Source organism: Pyricularia oryzae, chromosome 7 (assembly GCF_000002495.2).
Source record: "Pyricularia oryzae 70-15 chromosome 7, whole genome shotgun sequence".
Taxonomy (NCBI): domain Eukaryota; kingdom Fungi; phylum Ascomycota; class Sordariomycetes; order Magnaporthales; family Pyriculariaceae; genus Pyricularia; species Pyricularia oryzae.
Window position 1 is genome coordinate 1,254,252 of NC_017854.1, and position 20,041 is coordinate 1,274,292.

A 20,041-nucleotide genomic window follows, 5' to 3' on the forward strand; every position below is an offset into this window, starting at 1 on the left:
AAAGACAAGAGCCCCCCACCCAGCCGACAAATGACGTGGTACCGGGACCCGGAATGCGTACCGGTCGGTTATGGGATGTTTCCTACTGTAGGGTTCGCCTAGCTGTTGATACCGTCCGAGTAATTTGACGTTCCATTGGGATGGACGCGATGTTTATTTACACTTTGCACTATGTGAAATTTTCCCAAGGAAAAAAAATATGTTTTTTTACCTTTTTTTCTTGCACATCCACCTCGCTAGGCAGCCCGATAAATCACCGAGCAATTATACGCGGCCTTGATTAAGATATGCCAAGAGCATCCAGCCTCTGTCTTACTCTGTCTGGCCGATTCGACCGCTGACGGGCCGCGAAGCCCCCCCTATTAGCGAAGGGCTGTGTCACCCCATGTCAGCACAGATACTGCCGGTAGAAGCCTCCTTGCCTGCCTCTAGAACTAGTTTTACCCGCCGTGAGACTGCCCCGGCAAAGCCCTGGACTCTGCTGCGGATAAAGAATTCTGCAGGGCTTCTTTCCGCCCCTTCTCTCGTTCGTCATGAAAGCTTCCAGAATCCGCGCATGTCAGCATCGCGCGGCAGTAGCAGCAACACCATTGCAAGCACTTGCCCAATCAATCCCGAGTTCCAAGTCCAATGGCCGATTGCTAAGATGGCCATGGACGCCGCTGACTGCAGCTTGATTGACACCCGTCACGGAGCCAATTGGTCGCTCCCCGGTATCTACGGATGCTATACAAGTGCGGGAGTCAGTGATGCGGCTCGCATCTTAAATCGACCATAACTGACTAGATAGACTGTAGACGGTCAGGGTCTCTTGGCTAATAGTGGCAAATGGCAAGAAAAGAAAATTTTGGCAAGGAAAATAAATAGACTTCACGTGAACCGTTGGTTGCTTATCGCCGGAGTAAAGACAAAAAAAAAAAAAAAAGGTACGGAGTACTTCGTAAACAGCCGCCACCCTTGTGCGTAATCCGATCAGATTCCCAATCAAGAAGACTAGAAAATTTCCAGCTTGGCGGGCGTTTTTAGTGTGCGACATCCCTGCTCTCAAGGAGTAGTAGTAGTAGTACTGTACTCTCATAGGGTTTGCTAGGGTTAGGTTGTCGGCCTTTTGGAAAGCTGAAGAGGCCTGTACCTAGGCTTGCTAGGTACCTATGCATACCAACCAACGTTAGTACCGGGCGGTTTACCATGTAGAAGCCCACCCGACTCTCTCCTGGCTACCAACTCGATTAGTTTCTTGGTTCGCAAAGTCTTGAGCGGCGGGCCGGGGGCGTTTGGTTTCTGGGTTGTGTTTGTGTTGCGCCTCGGGTCTGGAACCGCCGTGCCACAAAAAAACCCGCCCCGCAGTCGAGTGCCGGATCCTCGCAACATCCGACGACATCAGCTTCTTGGGAGGGAAGAAAAAAAAAACATTGGGCTTTGGTTGGTGGTGGGAGTTCCGTTTGTCCAAACACATCTACAGTAATCGTTTGGATATTCTTACTATAATCCAGGCATGTGTGACACCGACAAAAGGGCCCGGAATATCTGAGTCGGTGTAGGGTGTCGCTACTTTTTCCACCCTCGGGCTTTGTTTCATTTCTCGGCGCCAGCAAATGGGATCTGGGCAGACATTTTCCCTCGCGGTGTTTGTCTGGTCGTGTGAAATTTTTGAGACAAACCATCCGTCCTTGTCACCCAGTGTTTTCTTCTGGCTGATGGGTGGCTGGGTGGCTGGCCACGTGAAATTCGTCACATGTCGCCCGAGCCTTGGGTTCTGTAGTGGTATATTCTTGCCGCACAAGTTAGAAGAGACATGCAATCAGCAAGCTCAAACCAGAATGCCTGTCCTTTGCTCTCACTTCTGATTCCTGGGCAATTTACGATACGAGGCGGCTCACAATGTTTAGGTGTCAAGCGTCTATCGAAACCTGCCATCCGAGAGACACTAAGCGATGGAATCGAAGAATAGTTAGTGGTCCCGGTAACAACCGTTGGCTACCTTTTTCTTCTTATCTACTTCGGCCCCTACGTTAGCGAGGCCACTGCACCACGCTGCCAAGAGTGCATATATCCGATCTTGAAGACGAGATGATCTCTTCAGGTACATTCTTGGCAGGGGATAAAACCAGCCTAAAAAAGTTGGTGGACCTGAGTAGTTGCAGCACTACGGGATTCTCCCTGCGCAAGAGCATTGAGAGATAAAGGGTTGGCTGTTACTAGAGATTTGGGCGCACAATGCATGCATGACACAAGTAAACAACAGATGACATGCGTAATAAAATGCGTAATAAAAGATCTGCCCATGTGTCTGTGTTGCATACGCTTTAGCGAGCCGGAAACATTATCGCCTTCTTCAACAGAGAAAAAAAAAAAAGTTAAAATCTTATTTAGGGTTAAAGATCAACCTACAAAGAGTATCTTCAAATGAAGATCAGATTATCCGACATGTCTCGTGTCATGTTTGCTGTTAAGCTTAGAATATTGCCATCATAGCTGCCTGTCCGACTTGCATCCTTGATCACGCATCGTTACATCATTGGACGACGTTATTTTCCCCGTTCTCTTCGCTTAAAAGTTAGAAAATACGATTAGGCAAACTGTGTATAGTAATCACCACACTTCTTTTTGTTCAGATTCTTCGGTTTCCCAGTCCAGCGGTATGACCCCCAAGTCGGGAAAGAATACCAGGAGACCTGTAGCCAGTTTGCAGACATGCATAACCTGATAAAGTCGGAGAAAGCCTCCCAGTCACCAAATCACCCACCTCTTGGCGACAAGCTCAAAAGTGTATGGACACGAATTAAATGTCCCTGATCATATTGCGCAAATATTCCTATTACTTTTCTTGCCACAAAGGCCTTATTTCGCCACCTTGTCTGTTGACAAGCTTTTCATGTGCATGGCACCAGTGGCAGAATCCATGCGAGTGTTCTCGCTGTTGTCTCTGATACACGGCGCCGGTCAAAGACTGTTGATTATCGCGTTGCTGGCAGTGATGGCCATAAAGGCGCCCTGGCGAAAGAATGACTTCTTTGCATCCAACAGGTGTCCCCTCGGACAAGAGTTCAATCCCTTCATGTAGATTCCCGTGATACCTTTTTTTTTCTTTTTTCTTTTTTTTTTACCAAGCGCCACCTCTAGATGTAGCTTTGGCCATATGCCATTCATGGCAAAAATATGTACCTATACTTCATAGTTTAGTCTAACGCATGAGGACGTCCCGCGGAAAAGGCAAAAAGATTGACCAGTCACTGTGCAGTGAACCGGCCTTTCCAGTTTGTTTTCCTCGGATTGGTGCATGGTAAACCTTTTTTGTTCAGGTCAAGAATCGAAACACAAGACTCTCCCCAATTCTCAACTTTTCTCTCCCCCGTTCAGTATCTTCACCCAAGATCACCACGCTCTCTATACCAAACCTGTCTTGTCTGTTTCATTGCCTCTTCAGAGCCAGCCCAGTTGACCAAATCAAGTCCTGACAAGGCACACCCCCCCCCCAAAAGAACCATCCCCCAAAGTTCCACAGATATGAGAATCCCCGGCATCACCACCGCTGCCGCCACCGTCGCGGCCCTCGCCGTACTGGGCCACGGCCTCGCGGTGCCGGAAGCGTCCATCTCAGCGTCGACATTCGCCGACCCACAGGCCGCGGGGCTGGCATTCACGGAGCAGCCGGCAACCTCAAACTCAACCATCACGGAGCTGGTGACCAGGGGCGAGCTTGCGGCGCTCGGGCCCAGCCGGAGAAGAAGAAAGGGCGCACGCAGACGGGCCAGGAAGCCAAAGAACAACAAAATCTCATGCTCCCCTCACCCATGCGCGCTTGACTGCAACAGCATTTTCACACTGGTCACGTTGGGTGTGGCCTGTGGTAAGTTGAGCCCCCCTGATGTCTTTTTTCTTCTTTTTTTCTTCTTCTTTTTCATGGCCTTTTCTAGTGGTTATCTGATGAGCTGTTTCCGCGTGTTGCTAACATTCCATTGCCTCGCAAAGCCCTTTGCCATATCATCACAGATTGCCCGCCGATTTGATGGGTTGTTATGGAGTTGGCTGCCATCTGTGGAAATTCTGACCACAGTCTGGTTTTCCATTTTGGTCTAGGACATTGGTGGGTCGCACCAGTTCGCACGGGTCTGGGTCTTTTTCTATTGTCTTTATTTTGTTCTTGGTCGTGGAGAGGAAAATTGACCACCAAAAAGCACCCTATAATGCTTCTGTCCGCCTACTCTATCTGAACTTTTCGTAGCCGGCCGCTTCGCTCAGCCTCATGTTGACGCGCTCCACCGTCTCGGCATCGTACATTTCCTCGGGCTGCTTGCCGGCGAGGAGAACCTCCCTCAGGTGCACCATGGCCTCGTCCTTGGTCATGCACACGAGGTCGCTCAGCCGGAGGCGCGTCGACTTTTGTGGCGCCGGTGCCGACTTTTGTGGGCCGTCGTCGTCGGGTGCGCCCTCAATCACCATCAAGGGGTCGGTCGCCGGCCTCCTCCACCGCACGAGGACCAGACGCGTCGCGATGCCCGTGATGGCGCTCCTCCCGCGGAAGACCTCTTCGATCATGAAGGCGATGTCACCGGGGCTCAGCGGCGTCCGTAGACCGACGACGATATCCGCGTTGCCGCCGTTGAAACTACGAACCACCTTGGCCTCGGTTCCTTGGAGGGATGCCAACGCCTGGTCGTAAAGCTTGTCGCGGGACTTGCCTGGTGCGTAGTCTGTCGGGTATCCTGGAGGTGGCAAGTCGTGTCAGTCAGGATGCCTATTTTTTGTTGTTGAAAATGGTGACATTTACGGGAGGGCATATCCTACCTGTTATGCTGAGAATGACGTGGTTCGCAGCAGTGTAGCCAAAGACGGCCGGCATGGTGCCCAGCACCGGCAGGATGCGCACCCTAAAGTCCGGCAGCACGCCGAGATCGCCCACCGACCCCTTTTGGAACTCCTCCTCGGACAGCGGCAGCAGCTCCGCCTTGCCCTCGCCCCTCTGCTCCGTCGAGAACACGACGGGGATGCCGCTCGTGATGCCCAGCAGCTTGAGCCTGCGTCTGGTGGCGCGCGAGAGGGGGTCGTCGGTGCTAACGCCGACGTCTCCCACCATGACGCGGGTCGGATCGCCCTTGCACGCGGCACCCATCGACGAGATGACGGGGATCTTGTGCTCGTGGCAGTAGCGCAGCAGCTCGACCTTGGTCTCGATGTTATCGATGGCGTCCACCACAAAGTCGGGCTTGGCGCCGTCCTCCGCCCACGGCCCCAGCAGCCTCTCCTCGGCCTCGGAATCGAACTTTTCGGTGCACAGGTCGAAGCGGATCCAGGGTGCGATGGCCACGAGGCGCCTCTTGAGGCAGGCCGTCTTTTGCGTGCCGACGTCGGCCAGCGTCGCCACGGCGTGTCGGTTCAGCGACGAGAGGGAGACGTTGTCAAAGTCGATGAGGCGGATGCGGCCGACGCCGGAGCGCGCCAGGGAGGTTGCGCAGTGCGATCCCACGCCTCCGCAGCCGACCACTATGACAAACGAGCGGCGCAGCTTGGTCATGCCCTCGTCGCCGAGGAAGACGGCGTTGCGCGCCAGTTGCTCCAGTATCAGCTCCTCGTCGTAGTCTCCCGCCATGGCCCGACGCGCTAATGCCGCATTCCGTAGGTCTTCCTTGTCTGGGTTCGTGGGCAGTGTTGCGCCGAAGTCGGTAAGCTGCATGGTCCTTGGTTAGCACTGGGACGAATCGTCCTTTGTCGGCGCGAGGTTCTTTGTTTTTGGGATGAGTGCGACAGTAACAAACCTGCTGACTTCTCGACATGTCGCCATCTTCATCGGGCGCAGGAATCGAGCTTTTGAGTTTGGACAGGCGCTCCTCCTTGGCTACGCGTTGATAGCTAAGGATTGCGCCCGCAGCGACAGCTCCAGACAGCAATGCCGTAGCAGCAAACTGGAACCGCGAATCCGAGGTTGCGCGGGTAATAAATGAGGAAGCCATGGTCGGCTACACAGAAAGGATCCAAGAGGGAAATACAAAAAACAATTACAAAAACCCAACGCCAAACGAGAATTACATCAAGAGGGTATCATTCACCAGAGCATTAGATTATGAGAGTGTGACTTGGAGTTGTTGCTGGTGTTGAAATTTCCCCACTGAATCAACGGCGAGGGAAAAAAAAAAACCAAAGCCAAGCCGCGGTATCCTAGCTTGTCTATTACGTAGGAGGCTCTGTGACCCCGGCACAGAGAAGGTATAAGCACACGAAGTGAGCTAACGATGTCCTAAGTGCCGAGGACAAATCAAGGACAAATCAAGGCCAATTACTAGCTCTAGTTAGTATTTGCTCTACGCAGATACGTAAATATTTTTGTAGCACAATTACCAGCGATTATAAATTTGCAATGGCACAGAGTTTGGGAATAGACTTGCTCCTGCTTGCCTGGTAAAGGGAGCTCCGCGCATAAGAAGTACTTGGTCGGTACCGAATGAATTCAGTTTGCCTGAAATCAACTACGCAAGTACATGCCCATCTAGGTACCTACCTAGGTACCTAATTATGTAGGCTTCCGGATTTGATAACTATACCCCCATTTCTGTAAGATGCGCTGAAACCAAATAACATCGGATCTTAAGAAGGACACCTTTCCACGAGTTCTTTCAAATGACAGTACATCTCCATAACCAGCCCAAGCTAACTAGGTGAGTATTTATAAAATCCGGAGAAATAGGTAAATAAGTACAAGATAGGGTTGTTGTACTTAACTCTTCAGCTTATCCCAAGCTCGGCGTAAAATGAACCAAATTTAGTCATCTCCCAATAAGATGCAAAAAAAAGATGAACCAATCGGCTTGGACTATGTACACAAGAGTGAACAAAAGTGCAAAATAGTGAGACATGCCGGATGCACGTTATGGAGCCCCGGATAAATCAAAAATGAAAAAGAAATGCCCGCACCCAGGATCGAACTAAGGACCTCATCATGTCGTCGGGATACGAGTGATGCGCTCTACCACTGAGCTATACGGGCTTCTTGATACCACCATCATCCTGGTGAGGGACTCATCTGGAGAGACTCTGCGTTAGCCCGGTGAGTGGGGCTCGTCGCACAAGCCAAGCCCCGAGGAGAATGCACGCGTGCATGCGCATGCATCTGCAGAATGACTGACATGTGTGCAGAGTACCGCGTCGGCATCTGATATTACGATCAGACGATAACGATAACGTCTAGAATAGTTGTTGCAGGAGTCAGGAGCCGACGTTTTACTCTCATTCTCTTGCGCTCAACACGTCATAGTTCAATGTCACGAACCGACCAATCTCTGCAGGTCCAAAGTCCAAGATAATGCTCTGAAGGGGCCAATACAAATTGAGGAATCCATGGCGCAAACAAAGTTCAACACTCGTTGCCACGAAAACCATGCAAATGGCTGCAGAATAACTTTCGTGGAGATTTTTTTCTTTTAAATTTAAATTCTCCAAAAAAAGTGCAGCCGGCTGAAACAAGGCAAACAGTCTAACTCGTTGAGATAATGGTGGCGGGGAAAGTAACGAATTATGTGTGTAAATCAAGTATTATGCCGTGCTTTCGTTTTCGTCGGACGATTTCGATGACTCTTTGGGGGTGCTGTAGAGGCGGAACTGGAAGAAGATGACAATATCTTCAACAATTGTTCCAAGCGACCCGAGCAGCCACGGTATCGTCTTGATGATGTAACTTTTCTCTTGGGAGTAGGCGACCAGACTAACGCCATAGGTCAAGTTGCCCGTGAGGGATAGCATGAAGAAAAGCAGGGCGAGACCTGTAGAGTATCGTTAGTATCCATATTTTGAAGTGCCTCCTCATCTATAATCTTTTGTTGTAAACTTACCTTCGCACGACTTCTCCTTGTAGTTCTTGTATATTTGTGGGAGTCTCGCCAGCAAATAAAGCGCAGCGCTGACGTATCCCATGGTCAGCCCAAAGGCTGTAACCGCATCGCCAGCCTCGGGGATTTCTGGGGCGTCTGTGTGGTCACCCCATGCGCCCATCCCATACGACACAAAGAACCCGGCCGTTCCAACTACGTAGACAGCTACAAGGCTCAGTGTGTTGTGCAGCCAAGGGTGCGCGTCGGGGGTTTCGTCTTCGCCGGTGATGCATCGAGCCAGCGGGTCGAGGTTGGAGACGTCGCGTGCCATGGAAGAGTGGCGTCTCTGCGAGCCTGGCAGACCTGCCAGGCTGGACCTGCGTCGCCGACTGAGCAGCGGCTCCTCCTCATCCGGCTCATCCTCGACAGCCCTCGAAGCTCCGTTTTGTGTCTCTGCGTTTCCGTTTCCATTCAAACGAGCCTCGCGGCGGGCGGTGAGTGCGTTATAGTAGACGCATTGGGTAATCAGGACGACATCGGCGAAGCAAAAGTACACGGCGAGTGCAACGGCCGTGGGGGCAAGTCTGGTCGCGAGGGCGCCTGTTTTGAAGCAGACCAGGTCAGTAACAGCTTGAGGGCACAACCTTTTGGCAAGATATGCCAAATTGTACCTACCTAGCAAATTGGCTAAATCTCCTAGCAGCCAAACTATAAGAAAGGCCATGGACAGACCCTCGGCGCTCTTGGTCTTGTAGTTTGTTATAAGCTGGGGAAGCAGTAGACAGATCCATGCGGTCAAACTGATGCTCCCAAAGACTCCCGAGACCGCCTCGTTCATTGGTGGTGTTTTTATGATAGCCGCAATGCTCCTGGCAGCGCCAGCAGCTAATAGCACTGACGCCATGTTGTCAAAGGGCGAGGGCGATGAGTCGATCGAGTGCAATTGTGTAAGGATTGCTGTGTGTGCGCGCGCATGTGTGGTGGAACTTTTCTCAATTCCTTGGTCTCAGAGGGAATACATTAAATCAAAAGGAAAAATCTGTCACAGTCAATTCCGAGGAAAAGAACAAACTATCCAGTTCGCTGCGAGGGGTCGGTCAGACGATCTGTCAAGGAAGATGGTTGAGACATAAAAAGCCGTCAGGTGCACAACGATAGCTTATCTTGAGAATATTCTTATTTAGCGCCGCCAACTACGTAGTGAGTTTGCGCCTACCTGCCTGTTTCCAAGATAAGATCCGCGTACCAATTTTCAAGGTGGAGTTTCAATGGCCAATTGGAGTTGCGGTTTTGGTAAAATCTAGCACCTATGACTTGTCTTTTGGCCTGTGCTTTTCTTTGCCTTTCCCATACATATTTGCCCCCAGTCCCAGTATGCCTGCCCCTCGTCCCGTCTCGACGACCACGGGCATTTGCAGACGAGGTTAATCCATAGAATTTTTCTTTCCTTCTGTTGAGTTTTTAATTCGTGTCCCGATGCAGTGGGACGCCATTTGATCTTGTTTATAAACAAATCCATTGATTCTTTGTCAGCCTCAACTGCAGCAACGCCAACAACCGGAAAGTACATACTCCGTACCGTAGAACTACCTACCGCTAACGCCCTTCCCTTGCTTCTTGCCTTTGGACCACGGCCCTAGGTAGTTTTGTTACTAAGCCACGGAGTCGGCCGCCCTTTTTGTCAGCACCTGGTAAGCGTAACGTCAGCTTCCCCACGGTGAAAAAGCAGCCCCTCGGTTGGCGCGTAGTGGAGCTTTGTGGTTACAACATCGCCATCGTATGCTGCGCCAAAGCATCTATCTCATCATTGCGCTAGGCTTGCGCGCTCTTTTTGTTGCTGGATTGAACACAAGTGGGTTCTGTTGATTTTTTTGATTTTTTTTTAGCAAGAAGTCTTGCACTTTTCCTAGCGATTTTTTTTTTTTATAAAAAAAAGCATCCCAGCCTCGCTTTGTCAAGATTCCTGTAATCATTTGAAAGCAACCTCACGCCTCTCAGGCACATCTCCAAAGTCTATCAGTAACTACTAGTGACTTCTCGACAGCATCTCGAGAATCCACACCGATTTCCTCCCTCTATATGAAGCGTCTCATCACCCTGGTTGTATCGTTGTTGATCGCTTTCATCTCCATCCTCATCTACAATACTCCTGCTGCACAGAACACACTGGTCAACCTGGTATCCCCGGACCAAATCAGCTTCTACAAGACTACAATATCGTCTATGCTCAACGTTACAAGATCAGCCATGTCCAAGTCCGCATCCAGTGCCCCTGCGGTCGCTCTCCGTCATGCCAAAATCACGCCTCACAAGTCGTCCTCCCGTGGCCATGCGGATCATGGCTGGCTCAACACGTACCACTCCTTCTCGTTCGCGAACTGGTACGATCCGCGATACACGCACTTTGGGTCCCTTCGTGTTCTGAACGAGGATCGCGTCAAGCCAAACTCAGGCTTTCCCACCCATCCCCATTCCAACTTTGAGATCTTCAGCTATATCCTCTCGGGCGAGCTCACCCACCGCGACAGCATGCTGCGCAAGGGCCAGGAGGGCAACGCGGGTGCCGACAAGTTCTACAGGATGCACCGGGGCGACGTCCAGTTCACGACGGGCGGCACCGGCATATCGCACTCCGAGTTCAACGAGCACAACTCGGATACCGTCCACTTCCTGCAGATCTGGGCGCTGCCGTGGAAGAAGGGCCTCTCGCCCCGCTACCACACGAGACACTTTGACGACGAGGACAAGCGCAAGGGGTTCGTCACCATCCTCAGCCCGCTCAAAGCCGGCCCGGAAGCAACGGCTGCCGAAGAGAAGGAGGCCGCGCCGGCAGTCGAGGGGACGATACCGATCCACGCCGACTTTGCCATGGGGGCGGGCCTCATCGCACCCGAGCAGACCTTCACGTGGAAGGTTGGCTCGCAGGGCACACAGGCCACCAAGCGCAAGGTGTACGTCCACGTGCCCATGACCAAGGGCGGCAAGGCCAAGGTCCGCCTGGATGGAAGGGATGACGCGGTTCTGGAGGAGGGCGACGGAGCCTTTGTCGACGGGGTCAACGCTGGCGATAAGCTCAATTTTGAGAGCATCGGCACTACCGAGGCCGAGGTCGTCGTCTTGGATACGGAGTAGATGGTGTGGTCATAGTTAGACGTCGTCACAGTTTTCATTTTATAGCGTGTTTTTGCTAGGATATCAATTTTATTCTTGAAAATCCCTATACTAGAACTAGACGGTATATACTGTTCCCCAGACGATGATATTTGATACTTTTGTATACTTCACAATTATGTCTATTATTGCTCCCGCATCCGGCTTTGTTCCAATCACTCGTTACGGCACATGTAGAAGACCTAGTATTTATTCTCATTGGAGTAAACACCCAAGGTAGGATGGCACGAAACTGTACATGTTTTTTTTTCGCTATAAGTGTATACTTGCTGCAGAGGAGCACCGAAGTATCGTCCAGATACTGCTGACCTAAAGTGACATGTACATACACAACTATGGCGTCATCAACCTGGAACGAGTTTGGGTTGATCCTCTACAGGATACACCATACATATCTAGGTGAAAAGTCAATACCAAGCTGCCTTGCTGTGAACTTGGTGGCAAAGCATGAGTAATAATAACGATTCCAAGCTCGTAGAGCGGCAGTGCCGGCGTGGTAACAGGACATTACAATCTTACATCCTGCCGTGTATATTCTCTCCGTCTTTCGTATCCTTGTCATGAAGTTGCCAGTGGCTTTATACTCTAGCCCTTGTGGTATCCAGCTGCGAGTACGCGAGTTCCCAGGGAATGATAAGGTCGAGTTTGCATCAGGTCGTTGATGACGGACGAGGAAGGATACTGAGCATATCTCGTTCTAGGCCTCGTCATATCCAAACCCATAGATTTACTTTCCGGTCTGGATATTGGTGTGGTTGTTGCCCTATCCCAGTATCTGACAGTTGTTCACGAGTAACAAAACAACATGGATATTGCTCATCCCTGAATGTTGTCCAAGACCATAATGTCGGCTTTAAAATATAAGTAGCCAATATACTTCAGTAACATTCATACTACACTTCTTCCAGACCAGGGGTCCTCTACTTGGCACTCGGTACTATTGATTTTTAGAACAAATGTAAAGGTGTCATGACCTCACGTGAAGAGCATCAGCGGCACCGACTCCTGTCTCGTAGGCTCGCAGGAGGCAAGATTCAGACATGAAAGAAGCTTAAAGGGTATTAGATTGTGTCAGCGAATATGCCAAAAGACAAAGAACTATGGGCTCGAGCATGCGCAGACTGATGCGCAACTATTCAGATCTCTAGGTACTTGATGTCATTTACGAGTAGCACTGCAATTGAGGGGACGGACTTCACACTTGAGTAGTCGCCCATCCCGGATTGTATAGCCTTTCCTTTACCGGCGACGATTTATTGCCAATGGCGCCCGAGTGTGTAAGTTGAGTTTGACAGGTAGCACTAGAAATTTACTCTGCCACACCGGGGTGGAGAGCGCCCCACAGAGACGACAGATGCCAGAAGACCGGGAAAGAACGGCAACGGCAGTGGTCTAGACACAGGACATGTGTCAAGTACGGGTCGTTGGCAATGCGTTGGGCGAAAGCAAAAAGAAAACACGACGTCAGCGTGGTAGCCGGCCTAGCCCTATTCGCCGACTTGATACTCTAACTAACTGTACGCAACCCTCCAGCCAGCCCCGTGACATTTCAAAAGGACCTGCTCGCCGAAAAGCGCCGCCAGAACGTATGAACCTAGATAAGGTGACCTGATGCGTGCCTTGGCTCCCCGGCTTCTTCGGTCGGCCCGCTGACTCTCGCCGAAAAGGACGGTCCGAGTCCCAGCCTTTTTTTTTTTTTTTCTCCCTGTCCCACGTAGGGCCTTGTGAAGATCTGGGGCATAAAATGTAACGTCGGAGCATTTGGAAGAAAAAAGAAAGGAAGAAAAGAGGGCGCGACAAGTAGACGTGAGAAACAGTCCAGTCCGGCTAGTCCTGCCTCAACTAGCAAAAGTTGGGCGGGTGGCCCCCAAAGGGAAAAAAGGTTGAATCCCACGTCATGTCGTGTCAAGCAAAAATGTCCCCCGCCTGTCCGGGGACAAGCAATGACGCCCTGGGGGGGCGGTATCTCAACGGCAATTATGTGGTAGGGATTGCGAGTCAAGAGTAGAACCCGGGTCTCGACACAAAACCATGTTGGGGATGCATGGAGAAAAAGAGGGCATCGTCGTTTGTCGTCGTGCCATTTTGGATTTTACTGGGTACAATATCTCTTACCTTGCCTTGTCTACCAACACAACGGCCCAAAGCTAAAAGGCTGTGCATAGTTTGCCTAGCATAGTATACTTCAGGACATAAAACCTTGTCGGTGTGTGGACAACTCGGACATTTGAGATGCCATGACAAAACAATTGTGGATTTATGCGGCGGGACAAGTAGGACTTGGCAAAACGTTTTGTCGATCTGAGGCAAGTTCCGGTTGCCAAGACCAACATGATAGTGCGGTGAGGTGCAGTGCAGTATTTCAAGATGGTGCGTATGCATGGCTCTGGGGGGTGACGGGAGCTGATTGATCGGTAGAAATAACCATGATGTGCTTGGCGGTTGTTGCCGTGTAACAAATGAATGGATGGATTACAAGGCAAGAAACCGAAACTGATTCCGGCGTTTAAGTACCTAGGTAGGCAAGCTGGGTACCTAGTTATCAGAAGCCATGAAACATGTTGCTTGCATGTGCGCGAGTCCTTCTGTTTTTTTTTTTTTTTTTTTTTTGGTAATATCGGAGAAATAGGCCATGATACGTGTGGGGGATATTGGATTCCAATGGCAATCCAAGCCGTGCTCGAGGGTTGCAAAAAGTCATTCGCTCCGGGGGAGTTGGTTGAGTGTGGTCATCCGAGCGCCTCCTGAGTTCAAACCCAATCATTAATGTCCCGGGATATGCTCACATTACAATTGATGTCTGGTGGTGTTTGATAAATGGGCCAATCAAGTAGTGATGCTGTTGCTCAGACAACCACCAGACCAGAAACCGCCAGTGAGAATTGACCCTCCAACTCCGTGATAGGCGTTCAGGCCTTCTCAGTGTGGCCTGAACCAGCGGCCAAGCGCGTCGACGGGCAAAGATCGAAAAGGCGCGCTTCGGACGAATTTCGCTAGCCAATCTACTCGATAGAGGAAAAGAAAAACAAACTGGACAATAAATAAAATAAAAAATAAAAAAAACATTCTTTCTTTTTACACCCTAGATCTAGATGAACAAATTATTTCGCAACAGCCAAAGTCGTGAAACCAATTGAAGAATTCATTTGGTTTAGTCGACTTGAGCTTGCTTGTATTTTTTTTATCCAAACAGCCCAAAAATGCAGCTCTCCCACCTCACCCTCGCGCCATTAATCCTCTCCGGCCTCCCTGGGGCTCTGGCCTGGGGAAGCCTGGGGCACATCACGGTCGCGTACCTCGCGTCGCGGTTCGTGGCGCCGCAGACGGAGACTTACCTGCAGAGGCTGCTCCGCAACGACACGGACGCATACCTCGCCGGCGTGGCCACGTGGGCCGACAGCATCCGGTACACGAAATGGGGCCACTTCACGGGCGTCTTCCACTTCATCGACGCCAAGGACGACCCGCCGCGGTCGTGCAGCGTCGACATGGACCGCGACTGCAAGGACCAGGGCTGCGTCGTGACGGCGCTGCAAAACTACACGTCGCGCATGATGGACCTCGACCGCCTGCGCGAGTGGGAGCGCGCCCAGGCCGCAAAGTTCGTCGTGCACTTTGTCGGCGACATGCACCAGCCCCTGCACGACGAGGACGTCGCCCGCGGCGGCAACGGCATCCACGTCCTGTGGCACGGCCGCGAGTACAACCTGCACTCGGTCTGGGACAGCGCCATCGCCGAGCAGCTGCGCGGTGGCGTCCGTCGCGGCCGTGGCATGTACGATGCTGCCAAGGTTTGGGCCGACGAGCTGGAGCGGGAGGTCAAGGCCGGTAGGTTCCGGGCCGAGAGCGAGGCTTGGCTCGACGGTGTCGATTTAGCCGATCCCGTCGGTACCGCTCTCATCTGGGCCAGACAGGGGAATGCTTTTGTTTGCAGCCATGGTAAGATGAGACAGACCCTTTGCTCACTAGTACAAGATGGGAAGGTTTTTTTTTGGTTTCTTCTTCTTTATTTTGCCATTTGTTCCTCCCGAGCAGCCGTTAATATTCTCAAACTTGTAGTCCTTCCGGAAGGCCCCGAAGCCATCAAGGGCCAAGAACTCAGCGGCAAATACTACGAGGAGGCTGCACCCGTCATTGAGAGTCAAGTAGCTCGGGCCGGCTTCCGTTTGGCCCGCTGGCTAGACCTCATCGTCCAGAACATACACGACTCGTCGTCGGTTTCTTCGATTACCGACCTTTGACACGTTACGGGTCCTCCGGTTAGTTATATATTATGAATCAGACGCAATCGTTCCGACGGGGAAGGGTAGTTTTGCGCTAGATGTTTTGTCAAGATGGAAGTTCGGGCCGGCGATTGATGGCCCTGATCAGCGCCACACACAAATACATGACTCGGGGCTTTGGGGGAATGGTTGATGCCTCCATGAAAGAAAGTAATATGGATGTTGATCTATTGGACTGCCTAATAAGCGGCAAAGAAGGAAAAGAACTCCGTCGTATACTAGGAACAGGCTATTCGTATGTCAAGTTAGATAATACAGGTTTGCAGCTTTCCAATTTAGTGAGTAAGCGTTTGCATTCTTTTATTTCTTACGTCTCCGCGGGTCTTCAGTCATGCAACTAAATCTTCGGCTCCAGGCCGCCAACGCAGCCAATCAAGTGAAAAGTCTCGGCCGATAGATGAAAAGGTAAACGCCGATATGAAGCAATGGATATCTACCTTGGGTACCTACCTAAGCAGGTTGTTTGTCATTTCTGGATACTTCTTCTCTGAACCGTCATGGCGACACGTTCTGTCTTGTGTCCCCTGTCTTGCTTCACACCGAGTCACACCGAGTGGTCCCCCAATTCCAGGGAAGAGATAGAAGAAGAAAAAAAGGAAGAAAGGCAAAAACACCCCCGTCAAACCGTTGAAGTATATCCTGTTGATCATCCTGCTGAACAAAACAGACCCGAAGCCCCATCAAGGCCGAATTGGGAATATCGGCAGCAAAGGACAGCAGCGCCAAGAGTTTAGCTGTAATAAATTATTAAGGTTAAACGTAGACGAATAGCCCGTGTCGCCGTCCGTGCCAAACAACAATGCTCCGACTTGCCTATACCACGTTAACTGGCCCTGCTACAATTGCTAGTACTTCGTAAGTAGCTAGCCTGGTTCGTAGGTAGCTTTTCCGAGTAATGCATCAGATTCGCCAAGAGGTTCAAATTTAGATGGTCCAAGTTACTTCGTACAGGCGATATACCGTACGACCAGAGAGAGTAGAGTTTTGATAGGAATGCGAATGAAACAACTTTGAGTGATTGTCAAAACAACTTTAACAGTCTTAATAGTCAAAAGACAGACAGCGCGGATTCAGTTGGTCGCTCTTTTTTTTACTGCAGTGAACTGAATGGTCGCATCTTGGTTTGCAGATTCCTGCTGCCTAAGGAAGTAGTAGTAGTAGTAGTAGTAGTATTATTTAACGCCGGGCTCGGCCCGGCTCATTAGCCGGCCGTTAGCAACCTCCCGAGGGGTATCTCGGCGCGCTTTCTATTTTCTCTATTTACACAGCGGAAAACAAGGGCATAGAAGCGAATCGAGCCTGACCGGGTTCGTGCCCGGTCCTGCTTACAGGTTTGTTCACTGACGCGACCCCGTGCCTTCAGGCGCACGGAGGATTCGTCTGACGGCAGTTGACGGCTCTTCATCGAGAGGGGCCTGTGTCCAAACAGCGGAGCTGTCGGTCGTTTGTAGCCATGGAGACGAAGTTCCCAACAAGTGTGGGCTCGACGGCACAGGCGGGTGGTTGTTGTCGATAGCCAGCCGGGTTATCCTTGCCACGGTAAGCGGGGAGGAGGTGGAGGGAGCAGGATTCGAACCTACGTTACTCAAGTAACAGCCATGGCGCTTAACCACTGCGCCATTCCCCCCTGCTGCCTAAGGAAGGAATCGCTCGTGATCCTGTTCAAGCCCGCCCGCCCAGAGAGAAATTAACACAAGCTTACGTCGGCTAATCTCAGGTCGGAACCCACGAACCAAACCGCCCCCTTGGTACCATGAAAGACAGAAATAATGGCGGTCACATCCCAGCAAATACATCTGAACTGAAGCAGTTCAAGATCTTGGTATTGGTAATCCCGCCCAAGAACATAGAGTACTGGAAAGATTGATTAATTCAACACGCCAGATGGTTTACGCGTCTTTCTAAAAAGGGGGTGGGAAATAATTATGCATCAAGGTAAGGGAGGGTATGGGCATGTGAGCAAATGTGTCTGTCATTGTTTCACCGAGGATTTCCGGTTCTCTCCATCTCGTCTCAAGTGATCCATGTCCCGTAAAAACGGTTCTCAGCAACCACCCCTGTCATTATCTGTAACAAGCGCCCGCTAAACTAAAAAGCTTAGCTTTTAGCATGCTGCGCTATTTCCTTTCTTCTTTTTTTCACTTTGTACATTGGCACTCTTGCAACTTCCCCACAAGGCAAGGAGGGACCCGGCTGGGTGAAAAACTCGTACGATTTTGTTTGTGCCCTGTTTGCCTGTGCCCCATGAAGCCCAAGTGGCCGTAAGCGATCCAAGGGGTTGTTGTTCTTGTGTTACTTTTTTGATGCTGCTGAACTAGGGGTGGTGTTGGAACACGGGAACAGGCCCCCCCGCTCAATGGGGAAGTGATTCGAAATCTCTTCAGCAGAGTTGCTATGTTGCCTTTCCCTTCAAAGTGGCAATTGTTCGGATGACGTCAAAGCTTTCCTGGGGCAAAATAGTTTCAATTGAGAAATCGAATGCCCTGAGTGGCAGTTGGTCTTGGCGATGAATGTGGACAACAGGAAGAAACACTTCGGTAGTACTTTTTGCAAGTGCTTTGCCCGAATCAGTGAATTAAAAAAAATAAAGTCAAACAATAAAGTCAAAAAAAAAAACCCTTCCATCAATAATCCCCCCACCAAGATATTGAGACCGCTCAGACGCACGCCAACGTGCCCTTCCGTGCGATGACAGGTTGTGACTACTGCACATTACACAAGTTGTCAATATCAGTAGCGAAATGAACAAGGTTGGTGGACAATGGGAGGGATTTGGTGCCCGAGTTACCCACCTCACTGTTTGCGCACTTTATGAATCGCTTATTCAGTTTATAGACTTTAGGTATTTGTAATTGACTTTTTTTTTCTTTTTTTTTTTTTTTTTTTTTTCTACCTAGGTATCTCGCTGGTATTGGATTCCACACCGTTCATGCCCCCCAACCGGATTTGAGCTTCTACCTTGAGGTCTATCACCGGCGCCGTTTAGCCGATCGAACCTCTCCCTGCTACTGTAATGACGCGTCCAGATAGACGGAATTAAAGTACGAGACAAGCGTTGCTATAAAGTGGGATCCACGTGCTGTCTCCCCATGTTGCGTCTTTGGTAAAGATCTTCAACTTGGCCCCATTGATGCGGCGTGTCATCCGCTGTACTACGTTTTTAAAGTATTGATTAATCCTCCGTAGGCAAGGGCGTTGTGGGATTGAGAGGAGCGGCTAGCTTGGCGAGCTTTCTGTTGCTCCCTTAGACCTCCGCAGCGTCCCGCACTCTGTGCTTGACGACCACCCAATTTACGTGGTATTGGCGTGGTGTGTGTACCTATGTATGTGCTTGTGAGTGTGTTTGTGCTTTGCTGTCACGCTACAGCAACCGGCTCCTCCTATTTCAGAGTGGAAATGAAGCAAAGGGGCGGAAGCCCTGCATGTCACCCACCCCTGGGCGGCCCCAGGAGCCAAGTCTTGAAGCGAGGTGGTAGGGCTCCGCTATATTACCCAGCAAGAGATGAAGCCTAGTTAATGGTGGACTAGACTAGCCTAGTTTAGCAAGCATGTTCCATGTCTGCAGCTGTCTCACCTTTTGGGTTTCTCAAACGCAGGTCGTCTGCACTCAGAAGGACAATGCTAAAAAATGACAACCCTGAGGTTAAGAATACTTTAACAATACAGAACCGAGTTTTCTTTCAAGCACTTCTGATCTTGTCATCCTAACGGTGCATGATTTTTTATTTTTATTTTTGGGAAACTTCGCAAACACGAGATCAATTTTCTCCGCCAAACCTGACAAGTCGCTCAAGGGTTTACTGTAGTACAATAGGGGGATTTTGGGAGGATTCGTCAGTGACATGGATGAGGCTCTCAAAATACTTCTCTGGTGCCCGGCAACGTATCCGAGCCAAGAGGCAAGGCTCCACTTCTGCTCGGGCAAGACAGCCCTCTTTTCTCTGGACTAGGGGCAGAAGTCAATCAATTACTAAAGAACTACCTACAGTAATAATCACCTCTCTTACATAATTATGTACATAGGTACAAATCGACATCATGATAAGCAATGCGGTGAGATTTAAACGTTTCCGGGCTTCCGATTTTTCGCTTGGCTGGGAGAGTGCAGGTCGGTCGCAGACTTGCATGGATTTAAATTGGCTGCTGTTAAAGTGTCGCAGCAATACGCAGGGGTGTTGTCTGCCTGCCAAGCTGCTCAACGGCCTTGCTTCGTTCTTCGTGGTCAATCCAAACCAGACTAGAACTAGTCTAGTCTACACTAGTTGTAACCCACGAGGGTCGCTCGCTTACTGGGCTTGTGGCGTATATTGATCTTCGAAACGATCGTTCATCTCATCTGAGCTTTTGCTGGTCCAATGCCTTTGTCGCGGGTGTTTAATGCTAAGGTGACATTTTACACTTTTTCTTTTCCTTCATGTTTTGTATGCAAGATCGAGCTATAGCAGCAACGTTGTTTGAGTGTGTTTGCCACTGTGACGGATTTGATTACATTGTAAAAATTTCCTATTCGGTTGAGGGCAACAGATGGGATGAAAATTTGCTGATTACCCTAACAGAATATCCCAATCAGGACAGGTTGACAGGCGAGCTAGGATGAGGGGAGTTTTGGAACAAAGCATGGGTGAAAAAACTTTAAATCTTTATTTCTTGTGTCGTTGTCAACTGGAACGTATGGAAACAGTATAGGTAAGGTACATCACGCATCGATGCTGCAAATTGCATCTTGCTCCCTTGGCGTGGACGTTTTTCCGTTTGTCTTGCTTTTGTTTTTGGAGGGTTTCCAGA

General features: G+C 50.4%; 8 protein-coding genes, 1 non-coding gene and 1 pseudogene across 10 annotated transcripts; 5 read left to right on the forward strand and 5 right to left on the reverse strand.

Annotated features, from left to right (window-relative positions):
• Nucleotides 1-385: 385 nt before the first annotated feature.
• MGG_17949 (uncharacterized protein) lies at nt 386-778 on the forward strand (the record flags this gene model as incomplete). The annotated part of the gene is made up of 1 exon (XM_003720829.1): nt 386-778. One exon carries the CDS (start codon nt 386-388, stop codon nt 776-778), a length of 393 nt encoding a protein of 130 aa, XP_003720877.1.
• Nucleotides 779-2,719: 1,941 nt separating this feature from the next.
• On the reverse strand, nt 2,720-6,150 carry MGG_02856 (molybdopterin biosynthesis protein moeB). The gene is made up of 3 exons (XM_003720830.1): nt 5,757-6,150; nt 4,789-5,668; nt 2,720-4,706 (listed from the first exon to the last, which is right to left on the reverse strand). The coding sequence occupies exons 1-3, from the start codon at nt 5,949-5,951 to the stop codon at nt 4,207-4,209; spliced, it is 1,575 nt and encodes a 524-aa protein (XP_003720878.1). The 5' UTR covers nt 5,952-6,150; the 3' UTR covers nt 2,720-4,206.
• MGG_12582 (uncharacterized protein) lies at nt 3,283-4,014 on the forward strand. Its single transcript, XM_003720831.1, has 2 exons — nt 3,283-3,850; nt 3,973-4,014. Exons 1-2 carry the CDS (start codon nt 3,508-3,510, stop codon nt 4,008-4,010), a joined length of 381 nt encoding a protein of 126 aa, XP_003720879.1. The 5' UTR covers nt 3,283-3,507; the 3' UTR covers nt 4,011-4,014.
• A 741-nt stretch (nt 6,151-6,891) lies between the features above and the next one.
• On the reverse strand, nt 6,892-9,000 carry MGG_02855 (vacuolar membrane PQ loop repeat protein). Its single transcript, XM_003720832.1, has 3 exons — nt 8,478-9,000; nt 7,824-8,402; nt 6,892-7,754 (listed from the first exon to the last, which is right to left on the reverse strand). The coding sequence occupies exons 1-3, from the start codon at nt 8,704-8,706 to the stop codon at nt 7,528-7,530; spliced, it is 1,035 nt and encodes a 344-aa protein (XP_003720880.1). The 5' UTR covers nt 8,707-9,000; the 3' UTR covers nt 6,892-7,527.
• MGG_20297 lies at nt 6,901-6,982 on the reverse strand. The gene has a single exon. It is a non-coding gene; the product is annotated as a tRNA-Thr (tRNA).
• Nucleotides 9,001-9,207: 207 nt separating the features above from the next.
• MGG_02854 (pirin domain-containing protein) lies at nt 9,208-11,118 on the forward strand. The gene has a single exon (XM_003720833.1). The coding sequence runs from the start codon at nt 9,882-9,884 to the stop codon at nt 10,932-10,934; it is 1,053 nt and encodes a 350-aa protein (XP_003720881.1). The 5' UTR covers nt 9,208-9,881; the 3' UTR covers nt 10,935-11,118.
• Nucleotides 11,119-13,917: 2,799 nt separating this feature from the next.
• Nucleotides 13,918-15,559, forward strand: MGG_02853 (nuclease PA3). The gene is made up of 2 exons (XM_003720834.1): nt 13,918-14,912; nt 15,033-15,559. Exons 1-2 carry the CDS (start codon nt 14,174-14,176, stop codon nt 15,212-15,214), a joined length of 921 nt encoding a protein of 306 aa, XP_003720882.1. The 5' UTR covers nt 13,918-14,173; the 3' UTR covers nt 15,215-15,559.
• Nucleotides 15,560-16,593: 1,034 nt separating this feature from the next.
• Nucleotides 16,594-17,099, reverse strand: MGG_17950 (uncharacterized protein; the record flags this gene model as incomplete). Its single annotated transcript, XM_003720835.1, has 2 exons — nt 16,959-17,099; nt 16,594-16,832 (listed from the first exon to the last, which is right to left on the reverse strand). The coding sequence occupies exons 1-2, from the start codon at nt 17,050-17,052 to the stop codon at nt 16,594-16,596; spliced, it is 333 nt and encodes a 110-aa protein (XP_003720883.1). The 5' UTR covers nt 17,053-17,099.
• On the reverse strand, nt 16,812-16,883 carry MGG_20298 (annotated as a pseudogene). The gene has a single exon. The product of its transcript is annotated as a tRNA-OTHER (tRNA).
• A 1,432-nt stretch (nt 17,100-18,531) lies between the features above and the next one.
• MGG_17951 (uncharacterized protein) lies at nt 18,532-18,769 on the forward strand (the record flags this gene model as incomplete). Its single annotated transcript, XM_003720836.1, has 2 exons — nt 18,532-18,565; nt 18,624-18,769. The coding sequence occupies 2 exons, from the start codon at nt 18,532-18,534 to the stop codon at nt 18,767-18,769; spliced, it is 180 nt and encodes a 59-aa protein (XP_003720884.1).
• Nucleotides 18,770-20,041: the final 1,272 nt, after the last annotated feature.